Source organism: Pteropus alecto, unplaced genomic scaffold (genome assembly GCF_000325575.1).
Source record: "Pteropus alecto unplaced genomic scaffold, ASM32557v1 scaffold166, whole genome shotgun sequence".
NCBI classification, from domain to species: Eukaryota; Metazoa; Chordata; class Mammalia; order Chiroptera; family Pteropodidae; genus Pteropus; species Pteropus alecto.
The window spans coordinates 6,453,095-6,464,746 of record NW_006439757.1 but is presented as its reverse complement, the minus strand read 5'-3'; the positions used below and the strand labels follow the sequence as shown (position 1 = coordinate 6,464,746).

Sequence of the window (11,652 nt, the reverse complement as noted above, 5' to 3'; positions counted from 1 at the left end):
AAGACTTGTAAAGCAGGCTTGGAAAAAACATAGAAATTAAATTTTGGAATCTTTAAAGTTTGAGATGCTTATTGAATATACATTTTAAGTTGTCAGCTTTTGCCATATTTAAAATCATTGGCCAATGAAATCATCAAGAGGTTATTTTTAAATAGAGAAGAGGACCAAAACTTAACACTAAGCAATCTTGAGAAAAATAAACAGAACCAGAAAAAAATGAGTTTGTTGAAAAATAATGTAATATAGTTCTCTGAAAACTATGTGAAGAATGGCTATCAATGGTATTAAATATGTCCAACTTGGCGAATATGCTATATAAGATATTTTATTGAGAACTGACAGACTATTTATCAGTGTGAATTGTATTGGTGATCTTGTGAACAGTTTTAGTGCAGAAGTGAATTTTAAAGCCTGGTGGTTTTACACATAGAAATAATTCACTAAGCATAAAAAATGTTAATTTTATGTAAGATATCAAATATGTTTATAAAAATAAAAAATAAAATTAATTTTCCTAATATATAAGTATTCCATAGGCATTAATGCACTCAAAGAAAAAGTGAAACATAGAGGGTAAAGATGGCAATTGAAATACAGAGTAATGTTTGAAAAATAATGTGTATTGATTGTAATAAATACATACAGACTTGAGACTAGCTCCACCTTCCAACTAGGAGTCATTAGTTATGGGCTGCATAAAGTAATTTTGGTTTTAATAACTTATACTTTATATTATTAATCATTAATATTATGACTATCAAATTAGGAATAAAAATCTTAAATATTCTGTAGTCACCAAAATTGCCTATATCTATATGCAGAACCCCATGTGTTTTTGGAACTATGTGCATAGCCCCGGAACAGAACAAATACAAAGTCCATATCTTGGCTCCTGGGCACCCCGCCTCCATCATTTCCTGTTGCGCCCTTTGGGAGGCTGTCCATCCTGGGAAATCACAAATGTCCATATTCCCACAAATCTCTATTACACTTCCTTTAAAGGATAGTTCCTAAACCCTGATTTCTGAAAATTGAAGCTTCTGAAACTTTTTAACTTCATCCTTTCTCAAAAATTCAACATGGCTCATATTCAACAATAGTAGCAACATTTTACTGAGCACCCATTATTGCTCAGCCACGGCCTTTGGTATCTGCTTCACATAGACAACTAAGGCCATCCTCTTAGCACAACCCAACATTACAGCCCATGAAATACAGTGACAGGGAGTACTGAAGGCCCTCAGGATGCCCAGAGAGGGAAATGGAAACTAGATTGAGCAAAGGAGTAGACTGTGACATCTTTAGATAGAAAAGTAAGTCTTTTTTTTTTTTACCCTACAAGAAGCCATAATTCTATTAATGAGAGTGCAAATGAAAAACTAAGCTGCAGTTACTCTTTTGAAATGCACCCTCCCCCCCGCAAAAAAAAAAAAGTCCCCATTTTTAGGTGGTTATATTGTTAATTCCATAATACCATTTACAATATCATTGCTGTTGTATTTCAGGGCAAGGACTGCCTTTGCTCTAGACACATTTGCTTGTGACATGACTGGTTCCATGTCCTTAACTTCCACACCTGTTTCATCAGCCTTTTCCTCTTTACTTTCCTCCTCTATGGTTGGAGTTTGTGTGTTTTCTTCAACATTTGAGACTGCTTTACCTTGAACTTTGAATTTCTCAGCAGCTGCTACCTGTGCTTGCTGAGATAAATCCTCTATCTTGGCTTCCCCCAAAGCTGTGTAGGTATCTGAAGCCAGGCTCTTGTAGGCACATCTGGTTTTTGATGACAAAGGATATTCATACATTCCCAGATAATGATCCTAATGACCCCCGTAACCTGTCGAAGATCTAATATGGACATAGCTTTCCTTGTCTTCTTTTCACTCTGGCTATGTTTTGCTTTATTGACTGGCTCTTCATGGATTTCGCCCCTGCTGCCAGCTGGTCTTGTTGTGTGGTTGCCTGTGTGGAATCTGGTTCCTCAAGCTCTGGTACTGATTCATCATTGTCAAATTCTCTTCCAGACCCTGTCTCAGCCTGGGGATGTGGCAACTCCCACTCTCTGTGGTAGGGACAGTTTCTGTGGCTTCACTGGGTGTGTTGTGAAGGGAATGGATCCAAGGTAGCAGCGGAAAGAGAGGGAGCCAGAGAGTGACCCACGTCTGTTGCAGAAGAGAAAGCAACTCTTGAGAAGAGCTTCAAATTTAGCAATTAGGAGGAAAATGGAAAATATCCCAGGCAGGGAGAAAAGTACAGGTGATAGGGTTGATGAGAAAGATCAGGTCATATTTTTAAAGCTGTAAGAAATTTGAGCTGGGTCTAGTGCAGGGTCCCTATGAGAATGGCAATGGAGAAGTGGGATAAAAGACAGCTAATGAGTTTGAATTTTATTCTAAGTGAAATGTGAGAATTGCTGGAGAAATGTATATAAGATAGAAATGAATCTAATTTCTATTTTTCTCTGTGAACTAGAGACAGATGATTGCCATTCATTATTTAACATAGATCCACTATAAAAGAGAGAGAGAAAAAAAAAAAACCTAACAAACCTAACCTAACAAACGCTTATGAGCAATTTTGTATGTAAGAGCTTCCTCAGTATCCATGAAATATTCTTTATTATCATTCCATCATTTTGAGCACAAAAACAGAAAGGTAGATTGCAAAGGACAAAAAAAGATGGGAGTCGAAAGCAGAGCGATCAGGGTTTAAATCTTAACCCCATTTTACAACATTTAATGTTCTAGACATACCAAGAAAAATTGTGACTCTTCCTCATCAGGTTAAATATTACCTGAAATAATTTTGATTCATAAAAATAAATAAATACAATTGTTTGCCTGCATATGAGAGTCCTTTATGAAGAAATAGGTTTGATAAAGTGGTGTTCTAATTATAACATAAGAACCTGTTGTCATTAAATATTTTTAGCCAAATCTAATCTTGTGTATGTATATCTGCTTGTATTCAAGAGAATATACTTGAGTATTCTCACTTGTATTATTTTCAACTGAAAATTGTAAGAGAGGAACCCCATCCCTCTCTTCACATTAATTAGGATGGAATTGATTATAGGACAATTAGGGAAAACATTTCAGTGGAAGTCTATCTTAAACACAAATGTCACATTCCAAAATCTTTCTTAAGGATAAAAATTAAAGGATTAATTAGATAAAATCACACTTGCTTTTATTAATCCATCACTTATCACAATATGTTTATTATGTTAATATAATAAACATATTATTAATCCATCACATATCACAATATGTTTATTATATTAATATAATATAATAATATAAACATATTATTAACATATTTATTAATGGAAGAACTTGTCTAAGAAACATAGTATGTTCATCTGTCATTTAATCACACAGAATTGATTTTGAGATTATAGCAGAGACGTATTCTATTCAGGGCATTTTAAGAGATGTGGACATGTAATATATCATAGATTTCCTCAAGCAGCACATTTTCTAATTGAGGGTGCAACAGAAACAGGAGCTGACAATCTATAAGCAAACCTTTGCATAACTCAGTAACTGCAATCTGTAAAAGAGCATAGTGTCTGGATAGTGGAAGAGGTAAGTGTTAATCTGGACTTCAGTGACAGGTAAAGCAGAGAAAACTGAGCACTTTAGGTCAAGAAAGTAGGTCACAGGGAACTGGACTGATTATTGTCTAGAAAGAGTGGACCCATTAGGGATGGTGGATTCACACAATAGAGAACTCTCAAAGACTGGCGGACAAGTTTAGACTAAGTGTGACAAAAAAGAGAGTCAGATTAGTGTGTGAAGGAATGCCTTAAAAAATTTGGTGTGTTTTCCGGGCAATTCCCTGCAGTATGGATTGAGGCAAGGATTGCACAGTCTAAATAAAAAGCTATCTCTATATATCCATGAGAAAAAATCTAAGCACACTATAACAGTGCTTATTTTGCAGTATGCAGTTTGAGAGATTGGCAGTTCTTAAATAAATACCATTTTTTTTTTCTCTACTTCCAAGTTCACAGTATATTGTTTTCCCTTTTACTGCCCTACCTTTAGCAATGTTTACTTCACTTTGGTACAGCTTTCCTATTTTGACTCTGTCTCAAGTTTCTATTCTTAGATTCTAAACTTCAGGGCAAAGACTATCAACTTTTTATTTTCTACCATGTTCGGTGTCCTGTATCTAGTGACAAACAGAAAATAGCAACTGAAGAAGTAAATTAAATGAAAATTGAATTTCTGAATTGCACTTTCCTAGGCATCATGAATCATTACTTTTTACACATAACAAAAAATGTTTATTTAAATTCATTAATTTAAACATAATTATACTTTATTGATATTATCAATAAAATAAAGTTTTCATTATTAGAAAATCTAATGCAAATCCTCGGAAGAAAAGTAGAAACGCAGTGTGAGAAAGCTCTCAAGAGGTAGATTTTCTAACTAAATTTGCAGAGTGTGTGTAACAAACATATGGATGAAAGAAAAATAAAATAAAGAAAATAAAGATTTTCTTGCAAAATGACTAGATCTGTGTAGGTTTACAATTTGTCATCCTCTACTTCTTAATACATTGTGCATAACCATTAGCATCAAGTTTCAGGAGGACAGATTTAAACACAGTATGTTTTGCCACACAGAATGTGTTGCTACTTTTATGATTCCAAAATGTACTGTGCCCCTGGAACTGCAAATGTTGTCATATTAAAGCACTTGTCATTTGGATTTGCTAAAACAATAGCTTTTGCCAGAATTCACTCTTTCTGAAAATGATTGCCTTTTAGGAGTTCTCACAAATAGATTTATTAGCTCTCACACTGAATAAACCACCAAGAGCTTTCTATGCAGATTGGCCCCAGAAGCTGTTATAGAGGATATATTTCCAACTTATATGACAACATCCTTTACTTTTATGTTCTGCCCTTATGTGAATTGATGAATTGAGTTTTGTTTAAAAAATACAAGAAAATACAACAGAATGAAGCAGGGCAATTTCTTCTGTTTTTTTGTTTGTTTGTTTGTTTTATAAACCTAACTCTTAGAGTTTCCTTGGTTTTAATGTATACAAGCTTTTACTGAAGCAGAATTTTTCATGGTAAGGTTGCTAGAAATCAAGATTCAATGAGGATGAAATGAGGCAAATTTAAGAATTAGTAATAAACAAGAACATAAGAGTTATTTAGGAAATATAGTGTCTCTGTGTCTTCCTCCTCCTACTATGTTTTTGTTTATTTGTTTTTCTTTTGAGGATGTTGGTTGCTGTTCTTAAGGATTACATATGCATATAAAATTTTACATCTTGAGAAAGCATATTGTTTTGACAATTAAAATATTAAATTTGGTGGAACAAAAATGATTTAACTTACAGAAAAACTTTGGATATGCAGAGAGAAGAGGAGGGGAGAGCAAGTGAAAGAGAGGAAAGAAGGAGAGAAAGAGAGGAAAAGAAAAAATCAATACTGCCATTTGCGACAACATGGATGAATCTTGAGAATATCGTGCTAAGTAAAATAAGTCAAAGTTGAGAACCATAATTTCACTCCTATCTAGGATATAAAACTGAAAATAACAAATGAACAAAACAAAGACAGAAAAAACTCATAGACACGGACAACAGTATAGTTATTACCAGATGGGGTAGAAAAGGGTAAAGGGAGTTCAATATACCATGATGGAAGGAGATTTAATTTGGGGTGGTAAACAAACAGTACAATATACAGATGATGTATTATAGAATTGTACATTTGAAAGCTATATAATTTTATCAACCAATGTCACCCCAATAAATTAAATTAAAAAAAAAATGAGAGATTTCTAGAACCACACTGATTTTCAGCATGAAAAAAGAAAGGCATATTAACTCCAGAGATAATTACATTTCACACTAGATAAAAAGCACGGGTATCGCAATTATGAATTATCACATTGTGAGACTATTTATGTAAGTAGTTTTCACCGTCTTTCCACTTACATTTTTTGTAGACTAAGCAAGGACTCAGAGAACTCAGTGTGGGATGTTTTCTCTCAAATCCTGCCTACCATTTGTGTCTTAGCTGCCAGCGCCAAAGAGTTCTCTTCTGAAATAGAAAATAGTCCAAGACTCTCAAGGACTACATATGAATGGATCTAGTGCTGCATGATGTATATACTCCAAGGAAAAGGAAAAGCATATTCAGATAATTATTTCCCATATTTTCAGTAGAAAATATGTTTTAATTAAAAAAATAAATAGTATCTTATGATTAGGACTCAATTGGCAAAGTCGAGGTTTTGTGACATATTTTGTTGACTCTCTGTCTCTCTATCACACTGAAAGATCATAAGAACACTTGTTCTGAACTAAACATTCAGTTCTTTGATACTCAGAGAAGTCTCAGGTGGGCAGGATCAGCACAGAAGATGAGAAATGAAAGCCATCTTTAGCCTGAATCGTTTGGATCCTTCCTACGTACAGGTAAACAGAGGTAGTGCAATAGACTTGAAAGGTGTTCACCACATCTACCAGTAATGGGCCCCATGCTTTTCACTATTCCAAATTCAGCTTCTTATAATACTTAACAATTCTGATTATGACCAATTTTTCATCACATATCCACATGTGAATCTAACAAAATCTATGGACTCTTGTCCTAGGAAAGGACAAAAATATACAGGTACCACTCACTTTTCTAAAGTTTGCTGTACACTACAAGAGTACAAGAGACCTACATTAGTACCTGTTTTTGTTAACCTAAAGAAACCCAAAGAGGATTTTCTCTTTTACAAAAAAAAAAAGGGTGAAGAATGAAAATAGTTTCGTTGCTTTATGCCAGTTGGCTTATGAGAGATTTCATAAGAACTCTCTAACTTGAATAGCTGGGGGAACCTGTCCTTCTAACATAGACATTAATGGAAAGATGTTACGGCAAGGGTCAGGAGACCTAGTTTAGCTTTGGTTCAAGAAATACATTAAGGCATTTAGCTTTATGAATTCAACTCTATTACTGATAAGAGAGAAGGAAACCAAGATTAATGTGAATGAAGTGTATGAAAATACCTTCAAAAGTAAAAAGCGGTTTGTATGTATAAAATTTGAGTGTCAGAGAAATCTAAGAAAAAAACAGACCAATGGTATGTATGTTGGGGGTAGGAGCTGGAGGCAGGGGGGCAGTGCTCAATGTCCTACCAAAGAAATAGAAAAAGACTCTTTACAGGATTGAGAACATTGTCCTAAATGAAACAAACGATATAGCAACTTTACTTAATCTGCAGTTGTTTTGTACAAGGAATATAAAAAATGTACATGCCATTGGCATCTGCCTTTACATTTCTTCTGAGAACATATGGTGAGAGGGAAATGAAGGTTAGGAAGTGAAAAAAAAGTGTTTCCTCGCTTCTTTTTATCCAAGTTACTCTCTTCTTTAGAGGTGTGAAATAGTATTGCACAGGCTATTTCTATCCAATTAATAAATCTAGTATCAGGGAGAAATTATCTGATAAGTTTGTACTATCCATATGTTTGAGCAAACTATTTCTAGTTTGTGGAAATTTCCTACATATATGTTTTAGAACACATTATTTTTTTCCAGTACTTTTTTCTCCAGGCTATGTCAGTCTAGGGTACAGTTGGAATAATAGCAATAAAACTAGCCGACATTCATTTAACAATTGCCATATGATGATGACGTTCTAAGCATTGTATATTTATTAACTCACTGAACTCATAATACTTGAGTTGGATACTTTTTAAATGCCTATTATAGAGCTATGGAAACTGCGGGCATGGAATTTGAGTAATTTATTCAAAATACCAGAACTAGTAAATGGCAAAGCCAATTCTATGCAATGTGGTTAAGTTGGATGGTTCAGTTGGACTGGTTAAAATTAAAAGATTACTAGGCATGTGGAATTGACCATTGCTCTCTCAACCAACACACACATACACTCTCTTTGTATGAATTAATATGTTTATTAATGTCTAATTTTCTTTTAAATCTTGGATATGTGTCAAATTTTTAAAAATTGGGATAGAGTGGAAGGGGAGGTTGCCATTTAGGGCAATGTAGACATCAGTATGATTGTGATTTTGATTGACAAAGTGTTGAAATATATTGGCAGGTTCTGGGCATACATAGTGTTGGTTCGGAAACTGGGAGACCAAAAACCACACAGATATGGGTATAAGGGCATGTTGCCCCCTAATTCTAGCTAGTGTGCTTTCAGCACTGTCAGCTCTCAGAACTGTCATGAGCAAATAATAGTCTTACTTAGTTGAGCATTATTCTCATCCAGGATGTGTGAAAAAGTTGCATTTGTTTATTTATACACATAATTATTTAAAAATATTATAAAATATACAATTTCACCTTTACCCCACAAGTGACCTAAATTAAGAGATTCAACATTCAAAGAAATGAACAAAAAGACTCTATCAATCCAGGACTTGGCAGGAAAAATAGAAACCAAATTAGATGTTTGAAATGAGAGAACGGAGCAGGGAGTTGGTTATACAAGTGCTGAATAAGCTGAATGAATAAAAATAAGATAGATAAGACCGGATAAGATAAAATAAGATGATAAGATAAGATAAGGTGAAGTAAAATAAAATAAATAAAATAAAATAAAAATTGAAAAACACTGAGGTAAGCCAGGAAAAAAAAAAATATACAAGATGACTCTACCACTCATATCTGGGGAAATACAGGAAAAGGGTTGGGATTATCATAATATAGACTGTCAAAAGAGTAGCCCTGCACAAAAGGAAGTCAGACTTCTAAGGAAGGGATGTAAGCCCGTTGCTGCTGGTACCAAGAAGGGTTTCGATGATGTTAGCTCTGAGAGAGTAAAGGGACTTGGGGGCTGGAACCAACTGCCGCTGCTGGGCAGGGGGTGGGGAGCGCCATTGTTGAGGTGATGGTGACAAGAACAGCACGCACACAGGGAAAAGAAAGACACATCTTCCCTTTGTTTACTTTTCAATTTCCTTCATGTACTGCCCCCTATTGCCAGAATGTAACAAGAAGGCATTATTAATGAGAAATATAGTGTGTAGACTTTCAAACTCAGCATTATAAAGTAAGGATTAGGAAGGTAGACCTGATGTAATGAGATAATAGCTTAATATCTAGGAAAATAGGCTAATAGATATTTAACCACTTTGTGATTCAGTTTTCTCATTTATGAATTTTGGCACATAGTAGTAGCCACCTCAAAGTGATGTTATAAGTATTAAGCATACAATGGTATATAGTCTGTGCTCAATAAATATTAGCTATTAAAATAATTTTCACTTATGGAGTTCTCTAAAATACATGAAAATGTGAGAAATAAACAAGAACAAGAAAAAAACTTAAAAAAAAAAAAACCTGATACTACAGAGAATGACTAAATCAATATTAAAATTCTAAGCAAACTTACGAAGTAACTTTGAACCGACAATGTCTTTAGTGTGGTAATTAGCCATCTTCCTTATGTGTGAGGAGTAAGCTAAGCCAGCAAACAAATCAAATATATGAAATCTGTTGAGTAGACATTTCTAAGATATTACTCATTTCTGAACATTCTGTTAAATTCAAGGGAGAATGCTCACATAACATTCCTATTTAAGCAACAACTCACTGATCTATACCTCTGACTATTCTTTTTTTACAGCAGTTTGAATGTGAGAAATGATGTTATGTTAAGAAAAAAATAGCATAGATAAAAATCTTATACTTAATATCAACATTGTTTTCCTATGTCTCCAAGGTTCTTATTAGAAAAATAATGTTTCTTAACATTTCTCATTGCCGGTATACTCTAGCATCATGTTAAAAACAAAAAACAAAAACGGGACAGCCTACTGTACTACCACGTATATTTGGAGTGAACATGTAGGCTGAAAGCCACATTTATAAGCAGATTAGTCAAGTAGTTTTATTAAACATATTAGTCTTTATTTATTTTAAAGTACTTACTTGATGTCCCTAGAACAAGCAGGGATAGATGCACTATTCATTAAGCTTTAAGCTTCATATAAATTACTGCATTTAATTAGCACAACGTTATAAAAATAAGTGTTATTCCATTTCATAGATGAGAAAAATATCTGAGAAACTTTCCCAGAGTAATTGCTTTTAAGTTAGAAAAACATTTATAACTAAAGTCAGTAATCCTTCTAGTTTACCATGTTGGTTAGATCATATTTCAATATATTTTAGATATCCCTAATCAATAAATATTAATTGAATGCAAATTAACTTTCTATGAATTAACATGCTAAGAGACTAAAACATTTTAAATTTTATTCTTTCTCTGGAAGACACATCTCTTTATGGAAGATAGAACACATAACATAATTAGAAATAAAATACTTTTAATAAAACCGTATAATTATTAATATAGATAAATACATAATTGTCATATTGTCAGATAATCTTAGATATTAGTTTCTACCCACATCTCTTAGTAAGTAATCTGTGTATGAAGAAGAATTTGACCTAAAGCATGGATAACATTTGACATAACACTAAAGAGAGGAGCTCTCACTGAGTTCTTGCTAATTTGTTTGAAACAAAATCTATTGAGGTATGATCAGGGATTCTTGCCTTTAGTCTGACACAATTTCATAGTGTTTGTCGTACATACTGCTGAGGCATGAGGGAGCTAGTAAGTGAAACTCATGTGTCTTGCTTGAGTTCTGGACCAACCGAGATTTAGAGGCAGAGACATGTGCACATGGGGATAATGGTTTAACTACCAACAGAGATACAAAAAAAAAAAAAAAAAAGACTTCATCATACTGACCTCCAGAGCAGACATATTTATTCACTTAGTTGCATTACTGCTGGGCACCAGAAAGGGCAGAGACTGTCTTTTTAAAATTTAAGGCAGAGAAACGATGTCAACAAAAATAGCAAAGTAAGAACAAACAAAATTTTTTTCTCCAAATAGCCAGGGCAATCTTGAGAAAGAAGAACAAAGTTGGAGGTATGACATTACCTGATATCAAACTATACTATAAGACTACAGTAATCAAACCAGCATGATACTGGCAGAAAAACAGATACATTGATCAATGGAACAGAATAGAGAGCCCAGAAATAAATCCACGCCTATACACTTACTTAATATATGACAAAGGAGGTGAAAATATACAATAGGGTAAAGACAATATCTTCAATAAATGGTGTTGGGAAAATTGGACAGATACATGCAAAAAAAAGAAGCGGACCATCTTCTTATATCATATACAAAAATAGATTCAAAATGGATTAAAGACTTAAATGTAAGACCCGAAACCATAAAACTTTTAGAAGAAACCATAGGCAATAAACTCTCTGATATTACTAACAGAAATTTATTTTCTGATATATCTCCTTGAGCAAGGAAAACAAAATAAAAAATAAGCAAATGGGACTACATCAAACTAAAAAGTTTTTGTACAGCAAAGGAAACAATCAACAAAACAAAAAGACAATCAACTGTTTGGGAGAAGATAATGATAAATGTGCTAATAAGAGTTTAATATCCAAAATTTATAAAGAATTTATACAACTCAACAACAACAGAAACAAACAATCCGATTAAAAAATGGGTAGAGGACCTGAATAGATACTTCTCCAAAGATGAAATACAGATGGCTAACAGACATATGAAAAGATGCTCAAGGTCACTAATCATCAGAGAAATGCAAATT

General features: G+C 33.6%; 1 protein-coding gene across 1 annotated transcript in view; it reads right to left on the bottom strand.

The window, feature by feature from the left end:
* Positions 1–1,451: 1,451 nt before the first annotated feature.
* Positions 1,452–11,652, bottom strand: part of LOC102880271 (nascent polypeptide-associated complex subunit alpha-like) — a 61,437-nt gene continuing 51,236 nt past the window's right edge. The window contains 4 exon segments of the mRNA XM_025050388.1: positions 1,452–1,766; positions 1,769–1,932; positions 1,935–2,055; positions 2,058–2,162. Coding sequence (XP_024906156.1) covers positions 1,452–1,766; positions 1,769–1,932; positions 1,935–2,055; positions 2,058–2,162 — 705 coding nt within the window.